We start from the raw sequence: 18,820 nt of genomic DNA, 5'->3' as shown, positions 1-18,820 counted from the left end.
AGAATATTTCTATTTATGATAGTTTCCTAAGGAAACATCGCTTTATTCTTTTGTATATATAGAACCCTCGGTCTCTGTAAATAACAAGCAAATATTTACCAATTACTTCATAATAATACATATATAAATATATAATTAAATATATAAAGTCCTCATGCTATTGTGCTATATCTATAGTTGTACCTATATGTACACATATATCTATATATGTGTGCGATTTAGAGAGTACATATAATTTATTACATCTCTATATATGTACGTGCATCTACACACACACACACGTATAAATATAATTCATAGATATCATCAGAGTATCATGGTGACATCATATATATATATATATATATATATATATATATATATATATGTGAAATTCATAATGTTGATCACTTGTGAGGTCTCAAAGTAATAGAGAGGTAATAGTTCTTATCATGATATTAAATGTTTAATAATTTTCTTATTATAAAAATTGACCAAGTAGCTCATGGTATTGCTCAACGTACACTCTTGCTTGCCTACTCGTTTACCCTTAGCCATGGTGATTCAAGCTTCATACTTATTTGCCCAGTGATGGTGGTGCCCTTGTGCCCAATTCTTTTCTGACAATGCTTCCACTCCTTTTGACATGCTCCCTACAAGGAAATTCTCCACAATTAAATCATATTCCTCAATATAATAATAATTACTATAACAAGTTACTAATCGTAAACTATCATAATAGCGAACTGCCATTTCACTTCCCATGAATTCATGATGAATAACCAACCTTCCAAGATAATTCTAAAGTATCATCATAATGGTTAACTAGCATGCCAACTTCATATGAAATTATAACGATTAACCATCTTACCATTTCACATGATCCTAACTAATTTTACCTGTCAACTGATTTCAAAGAAACCTTAGCGACTATATTAACATTTTTAAATTGAGCCAAAAATTAGGATGCAACACTTTTGTTGTGAATCAATCAATTTTTTAATCAAGTATTTGTTCTAGTTTACGCTTAGAACATGCTTTGCCTCAAAGCTAGCTTTAAACCTTATTTTGTAATCTTAAAATACAACACACTCTTAAGATAATTTAATTTAATTTTTTAGAATGTTTATTTCAAGATTTACATATGTAAAATGCTGTTTTTGTACTCCTAAAGGTAAATTTGTAAGAAAATGAAATTGACAATAACAACACCATAAATAATAGAAAGATCTGTTACATGAATAAGTTAATTTAAAAAAATCTGCTACAGCAGAGAAGATAAGAGAGAATAAGAATTCTTCATTTTCCAATAATCATTTGGGTACAATGTCTATGCTTATATAGAATTTGAGTTAACTGTGAAATAAATGAATGTTAAGAGAATTCCTCCAAGTGTACGGTAGTGGACAGAGTCTTCATTATTATTTGTGACAGCACTCAACTTATACTCAACTACTGGCTGGAGAATAGGAAACGTTCATTATTGCAATCTGGCCATGTGTTTAACCGTTGGAGATATTTTAGGAAGTGTGTTAAGGACTCTTAGCAAATCTGTAGTTCAGTTTGAAGCAGTCTAGTGATATGGCGGCAGTGGTATTGATTATTCCAACACCCTCCCATAATTTCTACCACTAATGTATCTTTAAGTGGGAGAAATTACAAAATCCAAATAACAACTTTCTAAAAAAAAATCCAAGTTTGATCAAGTAGGATGGGACCCGTCATCATGTCTTTTTAGCTACCCATTTACAATATTACTATCACTATGGAAAATCCATTCCTCTTGTTATTATATACTTTTGAGTTTTTAATCGGTTCACCCTTAACCTTTTGGGATTTTCCCCAACTAGGATTTCCCCCAACTAGTGGAACAACTCTGCTTTAGGGTTTTTCATGCAAACAAGTGGTTTTGGCTTACCACAAACCTTTCAACAAACTTTTAGGTTTTTTTCACCTAAACAAGTGGTTTTGGCTTACCACAAACCCTTCAATAAACTTTAAGGTTTTTCACCTAAACTAGTGGTTTTGGCTTACCACAAACCCTTTAAGACTTTACTTAAACAAGTGGTTTGGGATCACCACAAACCCTTCAAACTTCGCAAAATATTGTTTCAATGATGACAGAAATACTATCTTTAAGCTTTTCTCTTTTATGAAGTCTCACTTTTCATGCATGTCTTGGTATATGATGATTTTGATTTGCACGAACCATTTGCAATCCTTCTTGAGAGTTTAGACTTTGATAGGTTTTGATTATTTCTCACACTCGAACATTTGTATCTAAACAAACCTTTAATCATATCTGTGATATTTTTCCAACTTGACCCATAACTCCATCTAGTGTCCATTTTGAAGCATTTCTCCATAGACTTGTTTTTACACTCTCTGTTCCAACATGTCTTTTCACAATGACTCTTTAATCTACAAAGACTGCATGGATGTAGATCCCAACACTTGTCTTTCATGTGTCCTTTCTAGTTACAATTTGAACATTGCCTATATTGTTTACATTGAACAAATTTGATTGAATCCATATAATCATTTCTTTCATCTATCATATATCCCAGTCCTTTATACTTTGATCTCATTATTGGCTCAATAGGTTCTATGGTTTCTTATTCATGTTTTCCCAATCCTTTACCTTTGTAACCCATTTTCTTCATTATATTCCATCCAACATTCTTATTATCACAACTGATAGTATTTGATGCCACATTTTCATATTCTTTATCACAATCAACCTCAATAGAGTCACATTTTTCTAGTGGTGAATTCAAATCATTTGTACTACATGAAACATTGCATACTAGTTTTGCTTTGACACATGCATTTTTTTCAATGATGGATTGATTTAATTCATCCTTTAACAAGTCATTTTCTTCTTTTACTTTCTTCACTTACACATGCATTTTTTTCAATGATGGATTGATTTAATTCATCCTTTAACAAGTCATTTTCTTCTTTTACTTTCTTCATTTTCTCCTCTAATTCATCCTTTAACAAGTAGTTATCTTCTTTTACTTTCTTCATTTTCTCCTCTAATTCGTCATTTCTCTTCTTAACATTATCCAACAACTTCAATTTTTACTCTAGATCTCCATTTACTTCTATATAGTCATTCATTTGATTTAAAAAGTTGCATCTTTCTATATTCATTTTATTTCTTAATTGTGTCAGTTCTTGCAAAAGATTTTTCTCACAAATTAAGTCTCCATTTTCTTTCTTCACATTTATTAATTCTTCTTCTAAAATTTTTATCTCAGAAATTAAATTTGTATTTGCCTTTAACACTCTTTTACCTTGCTTCCCCATTGCGATTAATCCACAAATAACACTCTGTTTGAATTAACTTAGCATTTTTACACCTTTCACAATCACATTGGCAATTTCAGATTTCCTCTATCTATTCCTTTAAGAATTCAAATGAAAGATTATTGGACATGATCACTATATGAACAATATCACACCAAACTCTATCAACTTTTTTCTACATTGATGAAATAGACAATTTTACCTTCAACAATCTCATTCTTCTCTTACTGTAGCAGCAGACAACATAGCAACAGCCAATTTCCCTTCTCTTCAGTAATCTTTTACCAGGCACTTTTTATTCTCCTTTAGGCAGCAAATTAAAAAAACAAAAAAAATCTATTGCACTGCCCATCTTGGATTTCCAAACACCCAAAAGTTTCTTTGATGTTGCTCAATCAGATTATAATCTGCAATAAAAGAAATTCACACAAAAAAAATCTGCCACAGCCCGAGTGTCAATAATGCTCTGATACCATGAAGGAAAATGAAATCGACAATAACAACACCATAAATAATAGAAAATCTGCTACATGAATAAGTTAATATAAAAGGAATCTGCTACAACAGAGAAGATGAGAGAGAATAAGAATTCTTCATTTTCCAATAATCATTTGGGTACAATGTCTATGCTTATATAGAATTTGAGTTAACTGTGAAATAAATGAATGTTGAGAGAATTCCTCCAAGTGTACTGTAGTGGACAGAATCATCATTATTTGTGACAGCACTCAACTTATACTCAACTACTGGCTAGAGAATAGAGAATAGGAAACGTTCATGATTGCAATCTGGCCATGTGTTTAACCTTTGGAGATATTTTAGGAAGTGTGTTAAGGACTCTTAACAAATCTGTAGTTCAGTTTGAAGCAGTCTAGTGATCTGGCGGCAGTGGTATTGATTATTCCAACAAAATTGAGACATTTTGTTAAGGACACCTTTTAGTATTTTTATCTTGTAAGATGTGGCAAAGTTGAATTGAGAAGACTTCATTAGCGATTTAGTAAGAGCTGCTGCTTTAGAAATTGCGCTGTGTGATTAATTGGTCCTTCTGTCATAGATATTTACTATTTTTTGGAATTGCAGGTTAACGAATGTCTGAAGCAGAATGCAGAACTGCGTATCGTACTAGATGAATTGCGAACAGACCAGGCAAACACAGTTTCTAAGTTTATAATGAATATTGAGGATGCTCAATCAAGAAAAGAAATTATCAGTGACAAACTAAATGGTGTGAATGATCATGGGACACATGCAACTGAGAACTTGAAACTGAAGGTTTGCTTGAAACCCCTGAATCATGTGCATATAATAATTTAAGACATTATTCGGTTAGAATAATTTATTTTATAATAACTCTCGAGTATTCCAAGCATTTAATTTAATTTGTCCGTCGAAATTGACTTCTGATATTTTGATCAGGGAGAACTAGCAAGGACACAAACAAAAGTAGAAACTTTGGCCGCTCAGGTTATGCAGCTAACGGCTGACCTGAAACACGCCATTCAAGCATACAATGGTCTCATTTGGCTGTAAAGTTATTTGATCCTACCTGAAATTATTGTTCACGAATCATTTAAATTTCAGATTATGTATATGAGGTTTAGCTGAGTTCACTCAGAATTGTTGCATCCTCCTGTTGAATGAATGTTGCATCCTTTCTGATACTTATGTCAATGCAAATTTCAGTTGTACTACAGCCATTTATACTATATATACTCATAAACGTCCATGCTAATATATATATTTTCTTTAATGTCTCTTTGCATGCAGATATAAGCCTGTGTTATGGAACATTGAAAATCGTCTTTCACAGATGAAAGCAGACAACTTTGTTGCAGAAGCTGTGCTATAAGCTTATTATTAATAAGAATTTGAAGATACATGAAATTTTGACCAGAATGAATTTGCTTTATGTACTTAAGCCAGAATTATTTTGAAAAGTCAATAAAATCGCCATTTGGATGGTATCTGACAAAATTTAACACGGGTAAGATTAAACACACAATGTCCTGTCTGTCTTTAGGAGACATTCTTCTCCATCTATGCACAAGAAACGATTCCTGATACTTTTGTGCCTCGATCATTCCAAACTAACAATATATGGAAACCTCAATTGATCTTGCTCGTTTCACATCAAGAAATCTTCAATCCAGTCATCAGCTATCATTGTTTTACATCAACATACCAGTTTGAAGGATCAACTTCTAGGAAACAATCTTTTCTTTTGTTGCCAGTTGCCTATTGCGTATCAGTTTTGGCAACCGTTTGATGCAGTATTCAACAGTGCAGGCTGTTTCCTACTCTCGACTTTTGTATCATCTATCATTACAGACACCGAAGAAATTTTCGGGAAGTACAGATAGTAGATCTTAAGCAGAAATTCTGGGGCCAAATTGATGCCCAAGGAAAACATCTGTATTTTCCTATTAATGAGTTTAATTGTTTATTCTCTGGACCTTAAATTCACAATCTGTTTCTGGAAAGCAATCCAGGAGAAAATGGTCTTAACATGTGTGAGATTTTTGTGGTCGTCATTTAGACAAGATGCTTTATTTTCATATAATTTTATTATTATTATAGTGTATAATTTAGGACTTATTTGAACCGAAACAATACTCAAAAGTTTGAATTTAGAGTGGATATCTGAAGCAATATTTTTTTGATTCTTCAGCTATATTATTTGATTCTTATTTAATAGATTAATTATATCTAGCAACATTGGTTTTTCCTTTAAATTTGGTGCATTTTTAAAAATAAAATAAAACAAGCCTGGAAGAAGACTCTAAAAGTTCAAACACAATGGAGCTTGAACATCAAAAAGCTTCAATTAATTATTACCAACTCATTAATTACATCTACCATTTGTTTAATTTAGATGCACTATATTACATTAAATGGGAACAAAAGTCAAAAGTTTGAACACAAAGCTTGAAAAAGTTTCAATTAATTATTATTAACTCGTTAATTACATCTAGCATTTGTTTAATTTAGATGCTCTAAATTACTTTAAATGGGAACAAAAGTCAAAAGTTTGAATACAAAGCTTTGCAGATTCTTGTTAAGATCAATTATATTTGTCAACATACAACCTTCCAATAAATAGAATGAGTTTTTTTTTTGAGTTAACTGCTATTCTTTGCCCATATGAATGCTTCATTAAATTTTTATTTTCTTAAATAACATGATCCTTTTTCAATAATGCCTACTATATTAAATTTTTATTTTCTTAAATAACATGATCCTTTTTCAATAATGCCTACTATTTAAAAACAAATGAGGCAATTTTTTTATTACAGCATGCAGGACTAAGCCCCCTATTGTTGGGAAGGTTTAGTTTGGAAAATGTTTATATAAATAAAAATGGTTTGTTTATAAAAGATGTATTCCTCCATATAGTCTTCAACTAAGAATAAATATTGTTTTACAATATATTTTACTGAAGCAAAGCAAAAGTATCAAGTGAAAGTTTTCTTAACTTTACTACTAAGCATATTTAAAGAAATAAACCAAAGAATCTACAAAACCATATAGCCCTCATAAACTTAACCTCCTTAGCCATAGAAGCCTTGGAAGCAATTTTTATATTGTTCCCAAATATCTTCACAACAATATAAAATTGTCTCAATGTTCTGTAGATTTTAGAGAAAGATATTCACATAAGATTAGAAAAATCCTTTTGTAGCAAGCATGCTTTCTATTCATCCACCTCAATTTTTGAAGTAATTGACTTCCAACAAATTTAACTAATAAATAAAATAACATTGAAAATTAAATGTATAATTCGATGATGACTTTGTATGACAATGGAAATGGATAATCAAAACTAGAGATTTGGTTTATACTAACATCATAACAAATGGAGTTCTTCCTATCAACACATGTATTACAAAAATACTAAATAAACAATAAAATGCATTCAGCCATTCAAACTCACTTTATTGCCCTATCTATCAAGATCTTGTGTTTTAACATTTTGGAACTCTTAGAAACATAATGCACAAGAGGCTATTAAGAATGGAGGAGTTGAAGATAAAGCTAGATATGGAACCTTTACAACATGAAATAAGGCCGTGCTAGGAATAAAGAGCTAGAGAGTTGAGAGTTACTTAGAAATGAAGGGGAATTAGATTGATAACTTTGGTCATGGGTAAGCACAATGTTGGGGCAAATGTGGGATAAAAAGATGAGACGGAAATAATTTCTATTTATTCTACATTTGTTGAGTGAATGAGATTGGTGGGGTGGAAGGGTTATAACAAGTAGACACATTTGTTACTTCAAACTTTACATCAGCTTGCTCAATGTAAGAATTTGGTATAGCTCTGATACCATGTAAGAATTTGCCTAAGGCAATAATTCAACAAGAAGATCAAGAAGCTCAATAGATAGCACAAGAGAGACTAATGATGATCAAATGAGAATCTCAATAATGATCAAAATGATATATCAGATAATTCGATGAATACGTCATAGAGGGTGCTTGTATATAAGGGCAACCGATATGTCTAGAAGTCACACAAGAGATAAAGATTACAACTCAGTACATGTCCACCAAAGGTGGATTATCCTCCATTGAGCACAGGAGTTTGTGCGATGATGAGAGGATAAGTTTACATAGGAGTATCTCATAAAGAGATGTTGTAAATACCATGTGCTCTAATAAGTTGCTAACTCTTATGTTGTCAACAAGACAACTCATATGACTATGCATATTCTTAAGTAAACTTAAGTAAAGTGTAATAATAATTAATTATTTACACTAACACCCCCCCTTAAGTGCAACTTAGGGGAATGCACTTAAGCTCGCAAAGCTAAATGCAAGATGCAATGTGGGTCCCAGCTACTAGGCCATGTTAGGTACCCATGTACAAATGCAATGCTCTACATACAATGCTATGCAATCTCTCTAAAAATAGAGAAAGAGGGAAAACCTCATGGTAAAAACCTCCTCCAAAAAGAGAGATGAAGAAATACAAGATGCATGCAAGGATGGAGTAGTCAAGACCCCCCGGTATGACATACATCATGCATGTACAAGCATATATCCCCCATAAGAAAAAATACATTGTGATATCCTCCCCATATTGAATAATCTCCTGCAAGGATGTCATGAAGACAAAAAAGTATTCAAATGTCCCTTTAGGAAGAAGATACACCAAGTATAGGTGCAAGTATACTTCCCATTGTAGATAGGAAGATGGATGAGGAATCCATATGTAGTATGCTATGGATGCTACCTTTGAAGTCTGCTCATATGTTGACAAGTCCTTGATGAATGTAGATGCCACAAGCCAATCTGGTGGATGCCCAAAAGGTGGCAAACAAGGTAACATGTCCATGTATGAAAGTGAATCAAACTCCAAAGACAAGGAATCATCCTTATAGGAAGATATAGGAAGAGAAGCAATGTAGCCTCCCATCAATGATAAATGCACACCCATGAAAGAAGCTCCTTGATGACGAAAGAAGCTGCACCATGAAAATTGAATGATGTTCCTCCTTGTAGGAAGAAGTAGTGCCATAGGTGTAGTAGAGAATGCTCCCCAACTAGTAGGAAGAATCCTCAAAAGATATGATGTTTGAGGAAATTGGAATAGAATCCCCAAAGACTGATATGTCTCCTTTGAAGTAAAAGAGTCCTCCAACTATTGAAAAGAAGTGTCCACAATCATGTCAGTCTCGAAAGAAAGATCAAGTAGTTGAAGGTCAGAGTATTCCCTCGCGACAAGTGAAGAAGAATTCTCCTCAATAAGGAGAAGATGGATGCCATCAATAATGTCTCCCACATCTTCAATGTAAGACTCCACAAGTAACACTGCAATGTCTGGAAGGAAGTCATCCCATAAAGTTGAAATAGGAAGACATCATGTTTCCTACTTCACTGAATCAAGAGCATCTATGGCTGAAATTGGATTAGTAGAAGCAACAAGAGCATCAGGAGGTATGATCTCAACTAGAGTTTAAGGTACCATAACTGGAGTGACTAGAGGGATAATGTCCTCTGGGAATGGAGGGACTCGTGGATCTCCATATGCTTTCCAAAGACACATCCAAAGTTCATAAGGATTACTTGCCTTTCTAAGGACAACAAAATAATCCATACCGGTTTTTATAAAAATAGCTTGAAAAATCATTCTTAGAACCTTTCGATCAGTAGAAGAAGGCAGTTCTTTGGAACATAGATAAAGAAATACTTCCTTATGTTCTCTTAGATGATCAATCATCAAAGCACTCCATTTCTGATAGTTCCTTTTTGTCAATTTGAATCTTAAACCAAAGTGACTTTTGACATGACTCCATGAGATCAAATAATGTATGCACCCCCGAAATGCAAAAAATAAAATCAAAGAAACCTCCCCCCACTAATGCATGATTTGGCACTTTATATTTAGTGTGATTACAATGGCTACTTGCCAATTTAGGGCATAAGTGGACTTCTGATTTTGATGTTTGCAACAACAAATATGAAGCTATATTGTACTCAACAAGATAAGATACAACCTCTCAAGGATCTAATTAATTACAATTGCCAATAGGCCAAAATGAGACCGAAAATTAAAAGTTCTATGTCTACTCAGAATTACTCCAAGCTGATACCAAATTTGGAAAGTAGACAAAAAAAATGTACTCTAAAAAAAAAAACACCTGAATTTGTGTCCAGATGAGCTCGAACTAAGCCTTTGAAGTTGCAAAAATTGGGATTTGTGATTTGCAAAAAAATTTAGGAATAGAGATCTCAACCATCCTGCACCAATGTGTAGATCACCAAATTCTACCCCCAAAAAAAAAAATTGTTCAAAAAAGGAGTTCGTATGAGGGAGATATCACTGTTTGAAAATCACCTCTGTAATTATTTTTCTTGAATTGCCACCTTCGCACCTCCAAAAATCAAATGACTCTAGATTTCACCTTAGATGTCCGACTTTGATGAAATAAAAATCATTTTGGGAGTTTTTTGACCACCTAAATATGATGCCAATATCTGATTTGCACTAGCAAGCTCCAATCTTGACCTGCAAAAAATCTCTCCAATGGCTATGCAATGAAACTCCTATGGCTCTAATACCATGTAAAAATTTGGTATAGCTCTGATATCATGTAAGAATTTTCCTAAGGCAATAATTCAACCCCAAGATCAAGAAGCTCAATAGATAGCACAAGAGAGATTAATGATGATCAAATGAGAATCTCAATAATGATCAAAATGATAATGGATATCAGATAATTAGATAATTGGATAATTCAATGAATACATCATAGAGGGTGCCTATATATAAGGGCAACCGATATGTCTAGAAGTCACACAAGAGATAAGGATTACAACTTAGCACATGTCCACCAAAGGTGGATTATCCTTCATTGAGCATAGGAGTTTGTGCGATGATGAGAGGATAAGTTTACATAGGTGTATTTCATAAAGAGATGTTGTAGACACCATTTGCTCTAATAAATTGCTAACTCCTGTGTTGTCAACAAGACAACTCATATGACTATGCATATTCCTAAGTAAACTTAAGTGTAATAATAATTAATTATTTACACTAACACTCAATAAAGAAGTGACAATATTCTTTGGGCAATTGGATAGATCACTTTTAGAGTTTGATCTTCCTTTGTGTTTGTGAGGGACCGCTCTCTTCTATGATCAAATTTTTCCATTTTAAAATAATTTTTACTTGAAAAGAAAGAAAGGAAGTTGTACAATCTTTAGAATTCTTAATAAAATATTTACAAATGCTATCAAGGTTTTGCTAAGAAATCACCACTGTACTTGCTTCACCATTGGGGGACAAAGACAACATATAAGAGCAGTCCATGATAGAAATTTGATTCATATGTAACATACAGTTCAAAGATACCAGTGAAGAATATACAACAATAAAATTCATTCATATTTGACTATTGCCTTTATGAAAATGGAAATTCAATCATAAAATATTATCATGCTATCATACAATAAGCCAATAACATTGCATAATGAATGCTTAACAATCATGAAACACTTCCAAATACTCAATTTTTTTGCTGTCCCAAAAAAATATAAAAGTCCTTATAATATTTTTACATTTCCTTTATATAGAGTTGTCTCCTTGTAATTGCCTTATTTCAAGAATTAATAGCTAATTTATTTTTGTACAGAATGAATGAAGTTACTAATCTTATAATTTTAAGGAAATAAGAATAAGTTAACTTATGATAAAAAATAAAAAGTCATTATTTACAACCAAAAGTGAGGATGAAGATCTTTCTATCCATCTGCAACACAGAAATATGTACAATGAAAATATATGAAATCATGTTGCAATGTTGCCTTCTGCATCCTTTGAAAACACATCCTATCTAGTTCCTATTACTAATTAATGGTAGGGTTTCAAGAACTCTAAACTCACTTTGACGTTATCAATTTATGATACACCTATGTCACACCTCTGTTTATATTTCATTCTCATAATCTTTCCCTCTAACTTCTGCTTAAGTGAAATGCCTCTCTTCATCTCAATCATATTAATAGCTTGCCTCTAATTTTACATCTTGCATAATTATCTATTGAGGTACTATCTAACAAAAATCTTGTTCTTGCCATGCTTTGAGGACAATTCATACACCTTTTAAAAAATTCAAATTTTGTGAATCACAAAGAGCACGCTAGCAAAGGTTGTGACATTTAAGTCTACCCGCGATTGGTATATATTTTGATATATCTTCAACTTCTCTCTCTCTCTCTCACACACACACACACACACACACACACACACACACACACACACACACATACATATACATATATATATATACACATACACATATACATACATACATATTATATATATACATATACATACATACATACGCATATAATATGTATGTATGTATATATATATACATATATACACACACACATATATATGCATACAAATACATACATACATACATACATACATATATATATATATATATATACATATATATATATATATATACATATATATATATACATATATATATATATATATATATATATATACATATATATATATATATACATATATATATATACATATATATATATATATACATATATATATATATATATATATACATATATATATATATATATATATATATATGTATATATATATATATATATATATATATATATATATATATATATATTGAAGAATAACCATTACATGAAATGTAACGATTGTAATATGTGTGTGTGTGTGTGTGTGTGTGTGTGTGTGTTAATTACAATCGTTACATTTCATTTAATGGCTATTCTTTAAAGCATTTTTTTGAACAATTACCTTTCCCAACAAATGATATTACATTTATATATACATGTTTAGTATCCAACCTTTTTCATATATAATCATTTTTTACACATGCTTGAATCATTGTACTTCATGCGCCATCATTGCCTTGTAAAAGCTTGTCAACAATCTTCATGCGATCTTTGTACACTTGCACATTCATATGCATATCACCAAAGTATTTCCACCCACATAGATCCTCTCCAAGTCTTATAATCATTGTATTTCATAGACAACATGTCTTGGGACACCCTTTTTAACAATTTATATGCTTAGGATTTGCTTCCATATTCCTTAGAGGTATTTAGTCAAACATTTTGAATGATTTATTTATAGTTTAGTAAGTCAATTTTGACTATTTAATACTTTTAGTTTAGGAATAAAGTCTTAGTATGTGATGTTTAAGCCATCTAATATTTATGAAATCACGATTCACAAGAATGTTTGCTAGTAGTACCTACATTTTATTGATCGATTCTTAAAGCTTCTCTTCAACAAAGACATCTTTTGTCCACCATGCATTATAGAATGTTAGGTGGATATTTTGCATCCGACAGTTTGTTCAAATTCAAACACAAAATAGGATGACCAACCATAGTATATGTGACAGTCTTTCCTACCTTTAAGGGAAGTCCATCCCTTCTCATTGTTCCTTGGATCAACTCAAGGTAAGAAAGAAGTTAGAGGTATTTTGAAGGGTGATACTAATGTTCTTTCCTCTTATTTCAAGAAGGAATCCACTTAGTCATGGAGCAAGTAATGGTGTAGAAAATCCTCTAAACTACATTTCTATCTAGGAATTGGAAACAATGATCCTAATAAAATAACCTCAACTCAAAGGCTGATTTAAAGTGTACTAGCTTGGATCTAATTCCAGTTGTTCTACACTGTAAAAGTAAATCACTACTATTGAGGCGCAAAGACTTCTAGAAAGAGATGATTTCTATGCTATAATCCTATAAGTTATTTAAGCTCAAAGACATGAAAGTAACTCAAATTTAACAAAGTGCATGAATATCAGATAGTAATATAACCTACAATGGAAATTTCTAGTTTTATATTACCACAATTTCTCCCAGTCAAAGCTTTGGATCTAATTGTTTCTTTTATTCACTCTAATTGTTTCTTTTACTCACTCTAATAAACATACAATAGTAGCATTAATCAAAATCCATAGACACAAATCACATTCAAAGCTTCTAACTTGCTCTATCACAATTGCTTCCAGTCAAAGCTTCAAATTCAATTGCTTCTTTGTATTCACTTTTCTTCCAAATTGGAACTACATGATAAAAATTCTACTTGCACAAGTCTGGTAGAGTTCTCCTGCATCAAATAAATAAGTGAGAAAAAGGAGGAAAAAGTGGGAACAACTCAAACACCTTGAACCGATAAAATTAGGAAAGAAGATTTATTGGATTACATGTACCGAAAGTTGGTGTAATCAAATTACATGCACTTGTGATTACATGTGATCTATCTTCTCTATCTACGGAGTTGGAAAAACTAAAAGAAAAAGATGGAAAAAGTTGAATCAATCCTATAGATTGTCAACAAAAGCCTTATAATTAACAATACAATCATGAAGCATGGGAAGATTTGGAATCTTTATTGTCTGTGAAATGGCATCAAACATGACTACATTGGCATGTCCCATTTGTACAACCTAGTAGTTTTCCATAATGGAACCCCACAAGTGCTTTGCCACTATGTGGCAAATTTGTTCATTATATGTGCTCCAAAATCCTCTTAATCAAATTCAAGATTAACTCTATTAGTGAACTCTGAAGTCATTTCCTACTTGGTGAACAAGTTGTCATCCTTTGTGAGGACCTTGCATCCCATATTCCTTAGATCACTCATGATCTCCATTTCCACAGCTTGGCAACTTTCTAGGGCTCCATGTGTCTTTGTCAAGATCTTGTCCATCACTTGTGCCTTGTGACCCATGAGTCCCTAATATTCATAGAACATATATAGAGATGGAATGATGTCATATGTCATCAAGACATTCATATCGTCCTTTTCCATTTGATTCCTCGAGCCCAAATCTTCTTTGAGGGTATTGATCTCTTGATTGAAATTAGTAATCATATCATGGAGTCTTTTGTTAACACCTCTGATACATTCAAGGACTTTCAAAAAATCTTTAATTGACAAAACTCCCTTTGAGATAAACTCCTTGAACTAAGCCTTAGCTACCTCAGCCCTTTGATTCACTTGAGCTGTTCATGATGCGATGCCCACAGGCTATGAGGATTGTTGGTGAATGACCTCATAAAGATGAGAATTCTCCTGATTCAACTAATTTTTTTCCTCCTAGTGCTTGTTATTACTTTAACAAATTAGAAAGCATGTCATCAACATCTTGTAAACACCCCTATCGTGATTGTTTCCCAATCTCATTTTTGGTGAACTTGTAAGTAGAGTGATTAAGCTCTTATGTTGGTTTATCCACAAGAGGGTCTACAATCTCAAAAAAATTGGTCTTCACAAAATCAACAAGGATTTTTGAGACAACCTTTGGCTTAGGGAGATTAGACTTGGTTTTCTTTGAAGGGAGATCATCTAGAGGAAAATTGATCTTTTTCCTCTTTATGGTGATATTTCCTAACCATGCAAGCAAGTTGGAACCTTCATCCATTGAAACTCAAACAATGGCTATGACAGACATTGATCTTGATTGTATTTCTATTGTCAAAGTGCACACCTTAGTTTTCATAATTGGAACCATGGGTATCCTTTGGGATGACTCTGTCATGAACATCTCAAATCCTAAAACTAAGGTATCAAGTTGGGAAACTTGTAATTTTGTGAGAGTCAGAAAATCATTAAACACATTTCCTAGGTTGTCAAATTGTTCTGCTATGAGAATAGGAGTTGCGAAAGAGACATGGAGTGCCAACATATTGACTTTTGAAATGGGAATTGTAGGCGTGAATATAGTGGAGAATGAATCCACATAATTGTCTATGAAATCCAAGAATGGTTCCTCTTGGGTAAATAACTTTTGGTTGCTTGGAAACTGTGGAGGAGATTATATGTCCCTCTTCCTCTTCCTCTTCCTCTTCCTCTTACTCATCTCATTCTTGCATTTGTAGGGGTGTTTGCGAAGAGTCAAGGGTGGAATTACAACTTTTCCACCTTTGAGCTTAAATTTGAGAATTTTAGTTGGCTTTGAAGAGGATAAACTATCTTTTCTCTTGATCTCCACTTGTGACTTCCTTCCATGGGTCTGGAATTATTGCAATCTACCCCAACCTTCAAATGAACTCTCTTGAGACCTTTACTTTTCAAGCATTCATTGGTATTCAACAAAATATATTGGGATCTATTAAAGATTTTTTTGTCATTGGATATGAATAGGAAAAAGCTTTTCAAGTTGGGTCTTGTGATATTCCGAATCCAAGAGCATGCCATCATCTTCAATCTCAACCCCTTTTGGAATCTGAATCATGTTGAGATTTGATATTTTACTACAAAAAAAGCCTATAGTAGTCCATCTTGATGATATCTACCTCGTTGCATAAATCAAACCCCACATCCTCCATACGATGAACATGGGTGAATTCTCTTTTTATCTTTGAATGCATTCCTTTGTAGTCAAAGTCACATCTGGCCTTGAAATTCTTTTGGGTAATGAGTTGAAGCTCAAATTCCATAGATTTCACCTTATACATTGAGATACGTGCATATTGACCAATTTTTAGGGTTTGGTGGTAGTAATGTTAAATCCTTTCTTTCACTGGCTGGTTTGGTATGTTTGCACTTACATGAGCGATCTGACCATTTCCATTAGAATTATCCCATCAAAAGGACATCACGATAGAGTGCATGGTTCTCCTTCAATATTAACCAACTCCCAAGTAGGTGGAAGTTAGAAATTACAAGAAAATGCACCCATATTTACTCTCTCCTATGCCTCATATGATACTCTTTTGATCGCCAACTCTTCATTGAAAAGGTACTTGAAATGCCCAAAAAATGCATCCTGCACCCTCCTATAGTGATGCTTTCTCTTTGTTAGCATGAGCTGATCATAATAGTTTTAGATGTGAACCAAAGACTAATCTCTCTTGGTAGAGAATCCTGAGAACGTCCCCATAGCTACAACAATATATACCAAGAATGAATTCATGTGGAATAAGGATGATGTCCCCACATGAATCAACTACTCACACAATGTTGTGCTTATGATCTCTCCCTAGTAGATGGGTTCTCTATGCTGAAGAATCCGATAGATGAATTTAAACAATCAAATCTCAAAGTGATTGGATTCTTTGAGACCATAGGTCCCACTAAGTAGAGTTATAAAATCATTGACCTCTAGAGAGAGGTCATATATGTTGATCTTTTATTGGTCAGTCGTTTATCATTTGTATGCCTCTGATAATCTGTCTTGCTTTGATTCTATGGCTACACAAATAATTCGTTAGACAGATCTATATATTCAAGATTTGCGAGAACCTTGAAGATTTGTTCAACCCCATCCGAATCTAGGCTGAAAAGTACTTTACCATCAACATCCTTAGCGATCTTTTACTTGAGGTTAAAATGATTTGCGCATTCCTAGATGAATTCATGTTCAAGGGCTTCCATAGGAAAATTAGATACTAGATGGATATGGCTCCTCTTGATACACTACATATCTTTGTTGGAAGAATTTTTGAGCCTTTGCAAGAAATTGGCTATATCAACATGACCAATCTTTGTATCTAAGATTTGATCAAGGGTAGATGGAAACATGTGACAAAGTTGCATGGGCTATCTCCTTATCATATTGATATTTTATTTTTCCTTTGGCCTTTAGAGGTGTGGACATATCTTGTGGTACAACATAGAAATTCCAAAGAGTAAATACATCATCTTAAGGGTTGAATCTATGAAGGCTTTAGATTTTGAGTTGTAATGGCAGATCTATAAAGAATGGGTGTTTTAAGTATGGATTAGACACTTATGGAACACATTTGATGGATGGAAATGAATAGGACATCATGTATTTTGGACATAAATGATCAAATTTGGGTTTAGGATGATGGATTACATGTAGGCAAAGTGGGATTTTGTTTTAAATGGTCAAGAATGCATGTTGAATGCATATGGATATGTAAATAATGATAAATTTGGTATTTAAAAGTGTGACCTTTCACTGAAATTGGATTTATGAAAGGTGATTACATGTGGTAAAAATGCATCATTTTGAGGTGAATATGTAATTAGGTTTGGAAGTTGCAATTGCATATGTACGAAAATGATGTTGGAATGTATTTGGAAAATGGATTGAGTATGGAAGATGAAAGCATTTATATGCACTTGCATTATTTGGTGGAAATCCTCAACTTTTCTCCAAAAATAGAACAAAACAAGCAATAAGATATATACAAAAACTAAACACAAAAAGAAAGACATATCTCTTGCTTTTACTAAAATTTTGACAACTCCAAAATCCTCTTTGTACGAAATTCCATTTTTGAGATGAAAGTGCTTTGCATTTGAAATAAAGATAAAGATTCCAAGCATATTTATTAACTTAATACAAAAAGCTAGGGCTTCATTTGAATAAATGGATAACGATGAGCCAAAGAATGCAACAAATTAGTAAAACAAGTAGGAAATGGAAGCAAAATTGAAACCTCACACTTACTTGGAGATCAATGAGAAAAATGTGGAAGAAAGAGAAGTTAGAATTAATTTGTCTTTTCCAAAATTGAGTTCTCCAAGTGTGTTTACGTATCGTAACCAATGACCTTTGAAAAATTCAAAGTTTAGCTTCAAACTGTGGTCTCCAAGGGAAAATGCATGTGCAACTATTTGGGAAAATGTGGTTGCAAGTCTCCTTCCTACAAAAATTTCATGTGAAATTAGGTTTAGAAGGCCCTAATACACGAATGCTTTATCCTTTGAACAACAAATTGTGGTCTTGGAGACCATATGCATGAAATGCCTTTGGTGTTAATGCATGCTTTCAACACAAAATGTGGTCTTGAAATTCAAATGCATACAACATCTCCTTGCATGAAGCGAATCAAGGCCTCAAGACACAAATGCATATATCATGTGTTTTAACCTAAATCATACCCTCAAAGGTGTATTACGTGTGACATTTTTAGTGAGAATGCATGCCTTCAACGTAAATCAAGGTGTTGGGATGCAATTGCATGTTGACCATTCAAAGGGAAAATCAAGGTTATGGAGAATAATTACATGTCATGGTT

The 18,820-nt window shown here is 32.8% G+C and overlaps 1 protein-coding gene across 1 annotated transcript in view; it reads left to right on the top strand.

Annotated features, from left to right (window-relative positions):
- The window catches only part of LOC149544931 (myosin heavy chain-like protein), an 87,063-nt gene extending 81,056 nt beyond the window's left edge, over positions 1 to 6,007 (top strand). The window contains exons 13-15 of the mRNA XM_089795476.1: positions 4,375 to 4,566; positions 4,711 to 4,820; positions 5,062 to 6,007. Of these exons, the coding sequence (XP_089651602.1) occupies positions 4,375 to 4,566; positions 4,711 to 4,820; positions 5,062 to 5,143 (384 nt within the window). The 3' untranslated portion in view covers positions 5,144 to 6,007. The remainder of the gene's footprint in view (positions 1 to 4,374; positions 4,567 to 4,710; positions 4,821 to 5,061) is intronic.
- The last annotated feature ends 12,813 nt before the right edge of the window (positions 6,008 to 18,820 follow it).

This window comes from Cupressus sempervirens, chromosome 8 (genome assembly GCF_028749045.1).
Source record: "Cupressus sempervirens isolate cs-2001-9-10 chromosome 8, ASM2874904v1, whole genome shotgun sequence".
Lineage (NCBI taxonomy): Eukaryota > Viridiplantae > Streptophyta > Pinopsida > Cupressales > Cupressaceae > Cupressus > Cupressus sempervirens.
This window is presented reverse-complemented; position numbering and strand designations above follow the sequence as displayed.